This window comes from Electrophorus electricus, chromosome 23, assembly GCF_041902795.1.
Source record: "Electrophorus electricus isolate QZ-2024a chromosome 23, ASM4190279v1, whole genome shotgun sequence".
Taxonomy (NCBI): Eukaryota; Metazoa; Chordata; class Actinopteri; order Gymnotiformes; family Gymnotidae; genus Electrophorus; species Electrophorus electricus.
Window position 1 is genome coordinate 11,561,538 of NC_137519.1, and position 14,940 is coordinate 11,576,477.

General features: G+C 41.5%; 2 protein-coding genes across 2 annotated transcripts in view; one reads left to right on the forward strand and one right to left on the reverse strand.

The window, feature by feature from the left end:
* Positions 1–55: 55 nt before the first annotated feature.
* Positions 56–5,121, reverse strand: fshb (follicle stimulating hormone subunit beta). The gene is made up of 4 exons (XM_027017695.3): positions 4,985–5,121; positions 1,737–2,032; positions 1,328–1,501; positions 56–503 (listed from the first exon to the last, which is right to left on the reverse strand). The coding sequence occupies exons 2-4, from the start codon at positions 1,770–1,772 to the stop codon at positions 276–278; spliced, it is 438 nt and encodes a 145-aa protein (XP_026873496.1). The 5' UTR covers positions 1,773–2,032; positions 4,985–5,121; the 3' UTR covers positions 56–275.
* A 190-nt stretch (positions 5,122–5,311) lies between these two features.
* The window catches only part of kcna4 (potassium voltage-gated channel, shaker-related subfamily, member 4), a 31,546-nt gene continuing 21,917 nt past the window's right edge, over positions 5,312–14,940 (forward strand). Inside the window, exons 1-2 of the mRNA XM_027017667.3 lie at positions 5,312–5,405; positions 5,959–9,823. Of these exons, the coding sequence (XP_026873468.1) occupies positions 6,520–8,493 (1,974 nt within the window). The 5' untranslated portion in view covers positions 5,312–5,405; positions 5,959–6,519 and the 3' untranslated portion in view covers positions 8,494–9,823. The remainder of the gene's footprint in view (positions 5,406–5,958; positions 9,824–14,940) is intronic.

Here is a 14,940-nt window from a genome sequence, read left to right on the forward strand (position 1 = left end):
GTGTGTGTGTGTGTACTGGCTGGCAGCAGCTGGTGTGTTACAGAAACAAATGGGAAATGCAAATGCTGTTTTAATGAAGCAGGGTTTTTACATGCTTAGGTAACGCAGAGCCATGGCCTCCATGATGAGTACGGTCACACAGGCACAACACTACCTGCAGAACATTGCAGAAACTCAAGCGTAAGAGACATGCATCCTGTTTGCAGTCAGGGGTCTGAAGAGGACACTCGTCCTTTTAAATCATTACAAAGGTGTTTTCTAACTTGGCCAGCGGCTCAGTAGTGTGTGTGAGCGAGGCAGCTGCTGTGCTGTGTGCTGAGGGCACCGCAGTCAGTGCTGTCTGTATCGCATTGGCTGCACTCGCAGCTCACGGCCACAGGGTAGGTGAAGGACGAGTCCAGCCCCGGTGGGCAGCCTGGCAGCTCCACCGTCTCGTACCTCCACTCCCGGAAGTTGCACGTGTTCTGGAAGTATGGCGCCACAGGGCTACGGTATGCTCTCTCCTGCCGAACGAACAGCGGCACATGAAATGTTGTCAAGCAGTCCGGAAAAGAGTTCAACATGTATTTATTCTTAGTTATCATTGAATGTAATATTAGAATTACAAATCCCAAGGGTATGTTATGTATCTATCATTGAGTGTCTTTACTTGAATACTATTCTAATTGGTGCTTATGTGGTGCATCTGGTGGGGATTTGCTTAACCCAAAGGGCAGGGCATTTATGATTTATTAGCTGAACTAGAGCCATGCGTGCTCAAGTCTAAGCCTGGAGATTGATCACTGCAGAGTTTAGCTCCAATAAACCTGGGTCTAATATTATAGATCTAACGAAGACTTTGATGACTGAACTCTACAAACCATCAGATATCCAGATCCATAGCTGAGCACCTCTACTCTAAAGCATTTCATACTTAAATATACACTGGGTATAAATATACTGTGTATATTTTGCTTTCAGTTAAAGTAGAGAGCAAAAATACATCCCTGAAAAAAAGGTACCGGTTTTGTGAATGAATTCTACGTTTATGTTATTTGGCAGATGTTCCAAAGTGACTTACATATTTATCAGTATGACCCTCTGGGTATCAAATTCATAAACCTTAGAGTGTTGCAAGTACATTGCTCTATATAGTTTACCAGATAAGATGCAGGAGTAAATAATGGTAATTTATGCAAATATAATTACTGTAGTATTACAATAACAACATAAAGTTTTATAACTACTTTATGATGTTATTCTATACATTATCAGTATATTTCCAATCCAAGTTTAACTAGATTTTTTAGTATAGTGGCAAGCCCATAGGCTGAGCGCTGTATTCTACCTGTGTCTGGCAGAGGCCAGCGCAGGACATGGTGCTGATGGTGAAGCAGCTTCCACACTCCTCGCTCTCCACGGTGATGGAGATGTTGGTGAGGTCACAGCAGGCCTTGCATTCTGACTCCGCCCCCACCAGTACAGGCAACAACATCAACAGGGCAATTACAAGCATCCTCGCCTGAGAAATAGCAAACACATAAAATGCCAGTATACCAGTATATTCAGCAAATACTGTACATTTAACTAGTTTCTTAATCTTTCTAAATGTTCATACAAACTGACTGAAGCTGAGCTAGCTCAATCAGCAAATTTTAATACTTTAACCAATTAACTATCCTTCTAAGAAGAGCACATATTGCAAGCAAAATGACACATTAAAGTGAGACCAAAAGCTGTGCTGAGGTTAGCCTTACCTGCTGGAGATTCCGTCGTATTCTGTCTGTCTTCATTCCGCATCTTACTTATACTCTCCTGTCAAGCCAAACGCCCACTGGAGGCTCCAGCCTTATCTTCCTATCATATTCCATTTAGGTTGTGATGGCAGTGAACGTCCATTCTGTGGAGGTGGGCCTTAATCCCTAAATCCCCACAGCCTTGGCATTCAGCGTCTGGACTGATAAATGTTTAGTCTGAATCAGATTGGCAGGTCTGGGCTTCAAGGTCAAACCAACGCCACAATGGACAGGCCCATTTGATCCACAGTTACATTCTGTAAGATGGTGAATGCAGACAACATGATCGGGATGGGTGCCAGAGTAATCTTAAAGATGTGTATAGCTAGATAATGCAGTTTCATGCAGGTTAATTTCCATGCTTGATTGGAGCTGTCCAAAAAGCTGCTTCAGACACAGCGAGCATTTGGAATAAGCTCCTTAAGAAGGACCTGGTCAGTATAAATACTCAGCATTGATTTCAAAGACTTCCAGACACACTGCCCCACTAAACAGGCGCATCAAATGGCCACAGATTGACCTCCTGTCAGTCATGCCTTTTCCCAGGTTTATAGTGAACATCTGTAATCATACTCCCTCCAGTCAATTTCACAGTGAAATTGTATCAGATTCACATGGCCAGGCAGAACTCAATTTGATCACAATCAGAAGTTTATCTCTAAAGAAATTTTAAATAAGTAAAAACAAGTGAGTTCACACATTTCTCCAGCAATTGTAAAACTTCCCCTAAACCCAAATTAAACATAACTTCTTATTAATTATTCTAGGGCAGAGCAGTTTTTTTTAATTTTATGTATTTATTTTTTAAGCATTTCCAACTATTGAACGACCACATCAAGCAGCAACATCCAAACAAAGATATTCATCAGACTTTTTTCTATGAAATATATGTTACAACACCTTCAAACTTGCATTTTACATTTTAACAAAACTAAAAAATAGTCAACGAAGGCATTAGCAGTGAAGAGGCCAGCTCCTCTAGGCCTCTCTGTCCTCATTATCAGGTCTTAGCAGGTCTGGAACAGGAAGTGATGAGAATAGGATCAGCCAGTACGCTTGCTAAGAGAAACACTGCTCCAGGTTTAGTGTTTTGGAGGAAGATTTCAAGATAAACTCTTCAAGAATAAGAATGAAGAGGCTATGCTGGCAATTTCATAAAGGGCTCAGGGTTAGCAGGTTGCAACTGAGCACACATCTTTATTGAAAGTATGTATAAGACAATCCTTGTAAGACCTCAGAATGCTAATGAGTAATAATCTCTAGATTACTGCATTCTGACATCAGTTCTTACATCAAATGTTTATGTTGAAGCTTTAGAGTTTGATGCCTTGCCTTGCTAGTGGACTGCTGTGTTTGTCCCCACAATAATTCATATTCTACTGGTTTGTACTTATACTGGTTTGGCATGACTGTTTCATAACTATTGATACATTAAAAAAAGAATCTGTCACATATGTATGCAAGGTACACAAATATTTATTTTCCGAATTTGTAAAGATTCCAATTAGCTCTCAGTAATCATTGATAATGTGTCCATTTAGCCCTGACCGTGGTTGGGATGTCAGTGAGTGAAATACTGCCCCCTGTGTTTTGTTCAGTACACTGCAGCTCTTACGGTCCACCACAGGCCTATTATGGCCAAATCCAGCAGAAGCCCCCCCCCCCCCCCCCCCCGCTAAGGCCAAACGTATAATATTTATTGCTACTTTGCAGCAAGGAATATCCTGTTCAACTACAGTTATTAGTTCTACATGAACAGTGCTAAAATTACATGTCTGAAACAGTGTGATGTGCCACTGGAGACATATTTGGTATTGTAGAAGACTTAGTATTAAATCCTTCTCATTACCAAAGGCAATGTTTTTTATTTCATTATTTTTGCCATAACCATTAATAAGACTACTGAGCTACGTCTTTGTTCCTAGGCCATGGAGTATGAAATATTTACTGGGTGACAGAAAGATCATTCACTACTGTGAATAATTTCTCTGAGTGAATGTTTTGTATCTTAAATGGTATAGTCTCTTTGGTCGGTTCATCATCTTGCTCTGTGAACAGACAAGGCAGGCTGAGGGCATACTGGAATACGCTACCTGCAGTTTTTTTTCCCCCTAATTGAGCCAAAGATCATATAAAAACAAAGTAAACCTGCGCTTCCTAGCCTAGTGACAGAAACTATTGATATTTAGACAATATAGTATTGCCTTCAATATGACTTTTTTTTTTTTTTTTTTTTTTTTAGATTTGCAACACATCAACTGAATTTCATGGTTTTATCAGACATACTTAATAGACAAAGAAGACTGATGAAGCCTCATTATTTAGCTCCGGGAATAGACATATTGGATTTTGATGACAACCCCATTATCCCTGTTGTATTACGGCACTGTTACAGACTACTTAGTTATAAACAAGACATAAGCAACAATGTAGCACTTATTTAATGAATATATAATTCATCTTCTAATGCTGCTTATAACATAAAACCCATACAAGTGTGCAGTAGACCAACAGATGCCCTTAAATGTAGTATTGTCCTTATTTATTTGTAATTAACAGTTCCTGGCCAGATAGTAAATGGGGTGTTTCATGCCACGAGTGTCTTCTTTTGAGAGACCACGAGTGTCTTCATTTTCACTATCAGGCTGTACATTTTGCATGCAAGTTTTTAAATAATATGCATATATACTGGCTTGTTTTTTTCATTAAGTATTAAACATATCGTTTAACATATTGGTTGGAAATGTTCGTTGCGGATGAAAATGTTCATATTTGGAATGACATCTTAAATATTAAAAGATATTAACACGCGGTCAAACAGTGAATATTTTTGTTTTAATATATATTATGTACCAGTATAACTTCTATCATGTAAGCGATGGTTTCATTTAAATGCTCTCGCAGACGTACAGAACCTGTCCGTTTGGAGCTATAGACCGGACTATTCCTCGCTTGACCGGTCCAGCCCTCCGGTGTCCGGTGGCGATGAACGGGATGTCAACAGATGCATGTGCTGATGTGCTAAAGTTTTCGGATTGCAGCATGACGGCGAAAGCGCAGTGACCTGCAGTAGCCACTGGGGGATGATCAAGGTCTGTCGGCGCTGCGCAACTTGCTCGTCGCGGCGGCGCGGAGCTGCTCAGCAACACACGCACAATGGTAAACGGGCGAGAGCGAGCGGCAGACAGATGCGTGGTGCGTTGACTTACCTAAGGCTATTTCACATGTCATCATTAAACTTTTATTCCTCGTGATTTCAAAGCTGCTCTTTTGATTTATCCAAGCCTGCTGTGTCCGCCGAGTGGCAACACCTGCTTTTTCGGCGTCAGTGAGTCTTTGCTTCCTGCAGCGGTGCATGGTTTTTGTGGAGGGGGTGATGTGCAGGTGATGAGAGATCCTGTTGAATTGAGACACCACGGCGAGACGCAGCCAGAAAGTGTCATCCCTCGAACGCGATAAAACTCGACTGCTAAGGTGACATGTTCTCCGGTTGGCTGCGTCGAGTGTTTTTAGGACTCCCGGAGCAAGCGGGAATTTTTTTTGGCAAACCTGGAATTTATATCCTCAGCTATCTCTTGCATATTGTGGTGGAGGTGGAAACTGAGAAGACATTCTCTCGTCTTTTCTCATGTAAGTCACCAGAACGAATAGGAGGTGGGGTGCATGAGTGCGGGCTTGGAAATATTGCGTGTGAACGAGTGTTTATGATTTATTGCCTAGGGATTTTCGTTCAATAATAAGCGTTATCTAGCGTTCTCTCCTGTTGCCATGTGTGTGTGTGTGTGTGTGTGTGTATGTGTGTGTATGTGTGTGTGTGTGTGTGTGTGTGTGTGTATATATATATATATATATATGTATATATATATATATATATATATATATATGTATATATATATATATATATATATATATATATATATATATATGTGTGTGTGTGTGTGTGTGTGTGTGTGTGTGTGTGTGTGTATTATTATTATTGCTGTTCTTGCAGAGAGCGTTTTAAAATCCTGATATGTGTTTATCGTATTTTATGATTACGTGTATTGACAATGGTGTCTTTATGTAGTGTCAATTCAAGTATCTTATTTTGGGGGGGGGGTGGTGGTGGTGAATTGCCTACGAGGAGGACTCTGTTGAACGCGTGTTGTCTGTAACATGTATGTTTGTTTTCTGCCCTTTGCAGCTGTTGCTGGCGTCAAAAGAATTCAGTGATTCATTCATAGCCACTGGAGGGGCAGAGGACAGCGCGGCGGTCCCCCTCCCTCACTCCAAAGATGGAAACAACACATCTCTAACTGGCTTAACGTCTCTCCCTCCCGCCAGGGAGACGTTATCCGTGATCCACTGATTATCTTATGGAGAACTTTAAAGAAAGCCTGTGCTTTTTGACACCGAAGCAACACCAAAGGACGCAGGTTCCATAACCTCTGCGCACCTGAAACTGATGATGTCATTTGGTAGGTGTTAACACCTCATGGATCCATCAGCATACAACTCGGTTTAATGTACTTTATGTTTAAAGCAAAGACCATACAATGAAATTCCATCTGGAAAATCTCCGTGCATATTGTGAGTTCCTGCCTCTGTGGTTTTACAGCTTCCAAAAGTGTCACTAATGCTGTTATTCAAGCGCCACTACTGCACTTAACAAAAACTCACTTTTTTTTTTTTTTTTAAAGTAAGTGGTGTTTACCAAATAACCCTGTCGAACTATTCGGCCATAAACTACGAATAGTCATACAAAATGGAGTTTGCTATGGTTGGCGCGGATAGCAGCGGGTGCAACACCCACCTGCCATACGGATATGTCCAAGCTCGCGCCAGGGAGAGGGAGCGCGAAAGGGAAAGGCAGTCGCGAGCAGCGGCAGCGGCCGAAGCCGGAGCAGTTGGAGAAGGAGGTGGATCCAGTGGCCATCCGTACAACCAGCAGTGTCAGACTCGCACCGCCTCCTCCTCCAATGCCAACAACAGTAGCGGCGGAACCGTCTCGCGCCCCTCCTCCTCTCAGCAGCCGCAGCAGCAGCAGCACCACGAGCCACAGCAGCAACTTCTCCGAGAGCGGAAAAAGCAAAGAGACGCTGGGCGCTGGAGACGCAACCGCGCGGCTCTAGGCGGGGACCTGCGCCATTCGGAGTTGGCGCTTCTCGGGTCCGAGGAGGACATTATGTTAGAAGAAGACGAAGCGGAAGGCGAGGAGGAAGAGGACGACAGGGGAAGTAAGAGATCAAGTTTTGTCTATAACATGGATGATGAGGAGACAGTTTCTCTCACAGACAAACGTCCACAGTCTGGATATGAAAATGTTTACAGTGAGTATGGCTGCTCTGAAAGGGTTGTCATCAACGTGTCTGGCTTGAAGTTTGAAACTCAACTGAAGACTCTTGCCCAGTTCCCAGACACTCTTTTGGGGGATCCTGAAAAGCGAATCAGGTACTTCGACCCTCTACGGAACGAATACTTTTTTGACAGGAATAGACCAAGCTTTGACGCCATTCTATATTTCTACCAGTCAGGTGGACGCTTAAAGAGACCGGTCAATGTACCTTTTGACATTTTTTCCGAGGAGGTAAAGTTCTATGAACTTGGTGAAGAGGCAATGCTCAAGTTCCGAGAGGATGAGGGATTTGTGAAAGAGGAGGAAAAACCGCTGCCCGAAGACGAATTCAAACGTCAAATTTGGCTGTTGTTCGAGTATCCAGAAAGCTCAAGCCCAGCTAGAGGCATTGCAGTTGTGTCAGTCCTGGTTATTGTGATATCAATAGTCATCTTCTGTTTGGAGACACTACCAGAATTCAGGGACGAGAAAGAATTCCTCAGCCCAGGTAATAATTCGACACGTGCAGACAATGGGTTTACACCCTTCAACGACCCGTTCTTTATTGTGGAGACTGTGTGCATAATTTGGTTCTCTTTTGAGATAATTGTCCGTTTTTTTGCCAGCCCGAGCAAAGCTGCTTTCTTTAAAAACATTATGAACTCCATAGACATTGTTTCCATATTGCCTTATTTCATTACCCTCGGAACAGACCTTGCACAGCAACAAGGCAACGGGCAACAGGCAATGAGTTTTGCAATTCTGAGAATAATACGACTGGTGAGAGTATTCCGGATCTTTAAACTTTCCCGGCACTCAAAAGGACTCCAGATACTGGGACATACATTGCGCGCCAGCATGCGAGAACTGGCACTGCTCATTTTCTTCCTAGTCATCGGCGTCATCCTGTTCTCGAGCGCCGTGTACTTCGCAGAGGCAGACGAACCAACGTCCCACTTCACGAGCATTCCAGACGCTTTTTGGTGGGCTGTAGTAACCATGACCACGGTTGGTTACGGTGACATGAAGCCCATAACAGTCGGCGGAAAGATAGTGGGGTCGCTATGCGCCATAGCCGGGGTTCTTACCATTGCGCTTCCAGTTCCTGTTATCGTCTCCAACTTTAATTACTTCTACCACAGGGAGACCGACAACGAGGATCAGACTCCCGCTGTTGAATACCCGCCGCCAGGATGCCCATATTTCCCGGATTTCCTGAGAAAGTTCAAAGGATCTCCGTCCGGGTCCTCACTTGGTGACAAGGCTGCCGAGTATATGGAGATGGAGGAAGGTGTCACGGAATCTCTTTGTGGTGTTGACAAGCAGAGTCCGAGTAGAGGGAATGGTACTGACATAGGCAGGAGAAACAGCACACAATCAAGAACCCTACAGACAGATGTATGATTATAAATAACAAATTGTTAACCTTCTGTAGAGGTTTTCGTGAAGATGATTGCACAACTCACTTATCAGCACACATGCACGTACGAGTGCGCTCCTTGCGCATTTGGACACTATCTCTCACATACACCGCGCACACGTATAATTTCATACGGACCTAAGCTGAAACATTTTTGCAGTGTGGCTCCTTTTGTAGAGAAACATATCCTGTAATCAAGTGACAGGCAACGCAAAAATCACCAGCTTTACGTAACATGGGAAGGTGTGGCCCATCTATACTGTACACAGAATTTAACTATTCTCGGTTCTAGGAACGGAAAAATAAGTATTTCGCATAGGCACTTTATGAGTTACATTTGTCAGTAATTGTTGAAAGGAGAAGCGAACTGTTATCGTACGGCTGTTATGCAATAAAGTTTAAGTCATTTGCACTATCATCAAATATGTTAGTCTCCCAGTTTAAAGCAGAGTACCAGACACGCACCTTTGATGGAGAAAGCGAGGGAGAGAGAGAGAGAACTTAATAACTACTTAGTAACTTTGCTATGACCAACCATACAACTGTTACGAAATGAATGAACAGTTAAACCATTTCTCACATGCTAACTTTAGTCAGTAAACTAATTTCACAGTAGCATCCTGCGCCGCTGAAGGCTAGTACACCATTACGAAATGTATTAAGAGTACAGAAAACAAATATGCCTACAAATAGCTGTGGCAGCGTACCAGTGTGAGCTCTACACTCAGACCACGCTCAGTACCCACACATCGGTAAAACTACTACATAAGCATAGAGTTAATAAAGTCGGAGTTATTCACTTCTTTTCTGAGCGTTGAACAAATCAGTCATCTCGGCGTTTTAACATTACACTACAGTTTCTTTCCATCATCGAAACGACTACCATAACACGTCACACCAAGTATGGCATTATTAAGAGTTTTTATTAGCGTAGATGTCACACCCTGGAGAGCTAGGCCCCAAAATACCGGTTTTGCATTGTATCACAAAGTAAACATCGTGCACAACAGTGTCTCTGGCGCCATGGCTAAAAGAACAGTTCTGTCATTTGTGTTCAAGCGCTGTCATGGGAATATATTCTTTAAAAGGGAATGCTTCATGCACCTGTTTACTGTCCGTCCCTTTAACCAATTGACAATGCATCCCTTTACAAGAAATCTGACGGAAACCTACATCAGAACAGCTCTCATGGAAACGTGAACTGCCTTCCCGTTTGTCCGGTGGTGGACTTCTGCACGTACCTACGCTCCAGTGGGGAACTGGTCTTCCTGGAAAGGGCGAGGACCACCTGGCAAAAGTAGTACATTTGATCAGGTAAGCAGTTTGAATAGACCATAAATCACAGTTTCAGTTACGCTAGAATATAACCTGCATTATTTATGCTCACGCTTTGACGTGACAAGCTGTTTACACATGTGCGCAGATGTTTACGGGTGCGCGCACGTTTCAGTCGTTCCTTGGAGAAGTCGTTACACGCGCTGTTGGGGAAACAGTTGCTTTATTGTGGGTGGGCACTAAAGACGCACAAGAAACCCAAGTAACATAAAAGAGAAACTTGAGACGTTTACAAGAACATTATAAATCGCTAGTTAATTTCTAGATGAACCAGCAAGCAGCAATGTACCAAACAGGCCACTAAGATTTGGAGAAACATTTTTTAATGTGAACAATATCTTTACTGTGACAGGTTACCCTGATAGGCTAATTATTCCTGCCTAATTAAATGTACTGATCTTGCTGTATAGTTGTTACCATCTCCTAGTAGACTGGCTCTAGCTGTTACCATTTCGTAGCAGACAGGATGATTAAATGTAAACTCAAGTAAAGCTATCTTTTGTCATTAATAAGACATGCACTCTGTAGATAATTCTATCCGTGCCTTTGTAAAATCTGCTGCTCATCAGATGTTTTCTTGGTGCTTGTACTCCAGATTATAAATATATAGAGATACTGCAAACTTGTGTAAAAACACTAGCACACAGACTGTTTAATGTACATTATTAAATCCTACATTCCTGTACAACCCAAAAAGTCTGTTAATAACTTTCAGGGTGGACTATTCCTTCATGGATAACAGTTTTATCAAATGTCTACTTAAATTGTCTACTTACACATTTGGTTTATGATAGGAATTATATAATGTAATCAAATCACAGAGGTAATGTTGTACTCTTGTTAAACGAGAGGCTTTACTTGAAAAAAATCTCCTTGAGTGGAATCTCCTTAATAATTTACTAAAGAGGCATCTCTCAAGAATTCACAGGAAGCAAGACACTCATAACCCACTTTAATAATAAAAAAAAAGTTGATAGGTGTACAATTACAGGCTGCAGCCCATCTGCTGGCATACACAGTTTGTCAGGCAACCCTAATCCCATTAATTAACTGGTCAGTCATGATAACAATCACTGTGGACCAAAGTGGATGGCTCAGAATCTGACTGTTAGTGGACTGCTAGAGGAGGGCTAACCCAAGCTAAGCATGCAACAGATGTGCTGTAGACTCTAACTGTAGACTTGCTGTTGTTGATGAGTGTTGGAATGCATCGTCGACAATGAGTTGTTAAGTTCCTTTGCTAAGGCAAATTTGTGAATGCAACAGTGACTTATTTAAGAGAGTCCATTACATAGGAGCAGTAATGGACAGTGGCTAAGCATTCAGTCATTACAGTCTATGATTGATGCAGTGAGTCTTCAGCAATGGTGCATGATAAGATTTTAAGATTATCACCAGAGTTTGCACAGTTACATGCATGCAATGTGCAAGCAAATATAGAGCAGCCTATGTAGCAGTCTTGATGACATATTTAACTTTATAAATTGTGTATTTATGATATATAGATGCCCTGTTCAGTATCAACTAATGTAATTCTGCTTGACAGCAGCCTTCTAGCAAGCAGGTTTTGAACTCTTTCTTCCCAGAGGTGTTGCCCCTGGACTGCCATAGGCCATTATGACAAACACTATTTACATCAATTTGTGTTTATAAGGGGTGAAATGACAGCCTAATGTTAGAGAAGGGTAAATGTTGACATCAGTCTGGATGACGTTAGGATGGCTCCATGTCTTGGCTTTAACCTCTATCAATCTTCCTTTCTCAGGGCCAGTGCTTTGCTTTATGGTAGCGACCTGCTGTGGTTTTCAGTTCATCAGGTTTCAGCATTAATCACAGATTTAATCTCGGGCCTGTGCTGTTCAGGAGCGTGTAAAAGCAAGTGCATGGTGGATTAGCAAAGTGGCCACAAGAATACCAGGGCAGCATGGCCCCTGCTTTTCCTGGTTGTCTTCCTTCTCTTTTTTCTCTCAGCATGTCCCCCTTCTCTCTTTTTTGGCTGCTTTAATGTGCACTGAGTAAGTCAGGTTCTCTAGGACTCAGATGTATCCATCCATCTGTGTGCAGCCTCCTTCAGCTTCATGCATGGCCATGACTCATACGTCAACTCACTGGACAACAAAGACCATGAGCTCCCACATATGTGCACAGAGCACACAGATGTATTTACGTCCAAACAGAGATGGGTTGGCTGGAGTAGATACATCACTGAGAATGTCTTTGATCATTAGGGGATTAATGTTTGATCAAGTAATAAAGTGAATTATAGACTAAATTGTCCATACTTTAAGTGGTACTCTACGAATGTGGTTGTTTTCCTTGGTCTCTTGAACTGGTCTGTTGAGCTTAGGTGCAGATTCTTTTTTCTTTTTCCCTCTCGTTCTCTTTCTGACAGTAAAGCCTCTTAATTAGGCTCAAAATCTTCTCTTTCACACACAGATTCAGTGAAACTCCTAATTTAAAGATGAGTCATAAACGCTTCTATGTTAGTTGTGATAAACTCAATGAAGGTCAAAGATTATTTATATAAAACACACGTTACCACTTTACTGCAGGTAAACAAAATTGAACACACTACAATATTTGAACATTGCACTGTACTAATGATGATCTTCATAGCAGCTGCTCAATGATACACTAAGAAAATGACAAATAGGAAATATGGAAAGTGGATGGGGAGTAGGTGGGAGTGTTGCTCATAGCAGTACTGCAGTGAAGTATTCACCAGGAAGTTTTTCCCCTGAAGTAAAGTTTAGAAGCTGTATAAAAAATTAAACATCTAATGATGGCTTTCATAGAGCGCTGCCGCTAGCGCTAACAGAAATTAAATGTTTAGCAGCTAAAGGCTGCATGGCTACACTTACTCAACAGCAGTGTTAAAGTCTCACTAGCGAGTCAACACAGTGTACAGAATGATACAGACTCTGCTCTGTGTCCTACTATAATTTTGGGGAGCGCATCACTTTGGGAGTTCGTATGTGTAACAACAACAAAAAATAAACACTATTTTTGTTTGGCTAGGTATTTTATGAAAATGGATTTAGAAACATTAAGCTATGAAAATATATGCCTTATTAAAGATGCTAAATTAATTAGGTTGGTCATAACATTTTCCAAAAAAAATTTAATTTATAATGAGAATGAAAATCCTCCAGTAGCTCTTTTTAGTTCCCTTTGAATCCCTTTCCCCATTAAACATCTCCTCCAGTGACCTGATATCAACAATAATAAACCAAAATACTAGAAACCACTCTGTGCCATTTCCCAGGCACACAACAAGTTGCACTGCACCACAGCGCAGCACAGAATGTCACCTTGAGTCACTTGTGGATCAATACTGAACGGCTGTGGGTCTATACTGACAGATCCCATAACAATGATTAGCTCCCTCTTAACACTGACCCAAATGTCAGTATCTAGCTTAGCATTTGAACTGAGGAGGGGGTCAAAGCCCACATAATTTAGCACTCATCCAACATCACGGCTCTTTTCAGTGCATTAATTAATTGATATGCGTGCTGTCCACTGGGGCAGTCTGATACAGCAGCATAACATCACTGTTCAAAGCCCTGGTAAATTAGCACTGTTCCTGCACATACATCTAGCTCATCTGATAATAGGGAAATAAACAATCAAGTGGATTAGGTATTTTGTTTGTATGACATCTGTATAGCTTGTACTAATAATTTCACTCTCACTTACACGCACATCGATCCTGTCTGTGCCTAAACCACTTTGCCACAAATCATATCTATGGCTGAAACCTGACAGTAAACTGCTAAAGAAGCACTCTCACTGACTCAATTCATAGCAGTTTAAGTATTTTTTTGAAATTGGAAATCATTTGTCACCTGTAAAAAAACTAATCCCACATAAAACTCTTATCTTGTCAGTGTGATTGGTGTAGTGTGTGCATTGCAATGATGAATTTTGGATATTAACTTATCTGTTGGTTTCTTAATTCTGTTACAGTAAATAAACACCAGTAATTGGGCCATGTGGGCTTGACTCCAGTGTTGTATGCACTGTAATCATATATTGACTTTTATTAAAATTTTGATCAATTCAAATGTTTAAACTGTTTTTCAACAACTCATGTTCATATTTTCTGATGTTCCATGTTTTGTCCAAGTAAATGGCCACTGCCAATTACATGTGTAAAGCAGGCTGTATGATATTACACAGCAACCAACCTAAAATATAAATACTGGTAAATTATGGCATTTTATATGTAGCTTTAGTTAAATGTGGATTGTGTGTAAAATAACAATGTATTAAACAGCAATAGTATTTTATATAGCTATAATATAATTACTATAATAGCCTGGCTATTATTGAAGTAATCTGTATCATTGTCCATTATAGTACAATAAAAATAACAAGTACAGGTACAAATCAAAAGCTTTTAGCTTTAAACTGTAACTGAAGTTTAAATATTCAGATTGTTTCAGTAATTAAGCAAGTGTAATTAAATGTCACTGTTATAGTCAACCATTACATATACAACTGATATTTTAATAAACTTGACACACTGAACAATCAATATTTAACAATCACAATCAAAATCCTTTTTGTGTCTTGCAATTTATGGAACAGTATCCACAGTATATATCACATGAGTAGAGTTCCTACATGATCCAGTGTTTTCCATCTGTAACGTAGATAAGGGGTGGACCGAGTCTGCAGGGGCAGGCCATGATAAAGGGGTGTGCCGTAGCAAAGTCTGTGTGGGATGAGCTACGGTAAAGGGGTGTGCCATAGCAAAGTCTCTGTGGGATGAGCTACGGTAAAGGGGTGTGCCATAGCAAAGTCTCTGTGGGATGAGCTACGGTAAAGGGGTGTGCCGTAGCAAAGTCTCTGTGGGATGAGCTACGTTAAAGGGGTGTGCCGTAGCAAAGTCTGTGTGGGATGAGCTATGGTAAAGGGGTGTGCGGTAGCAAAGTCTCTGTGGGATGAGCTACGTTAAAGGGGTGTGCCGTAGCAAAGTCTGTGTGGGATGAGCTATGGTAAAGGGGTGTGCCGTAGCAAGATGAGCTATGGTAAAGGGGTGTGCCGTAGCAAAGTCTGTGTGGGATGAGCTACGGTAAAGGGGTGTGCCA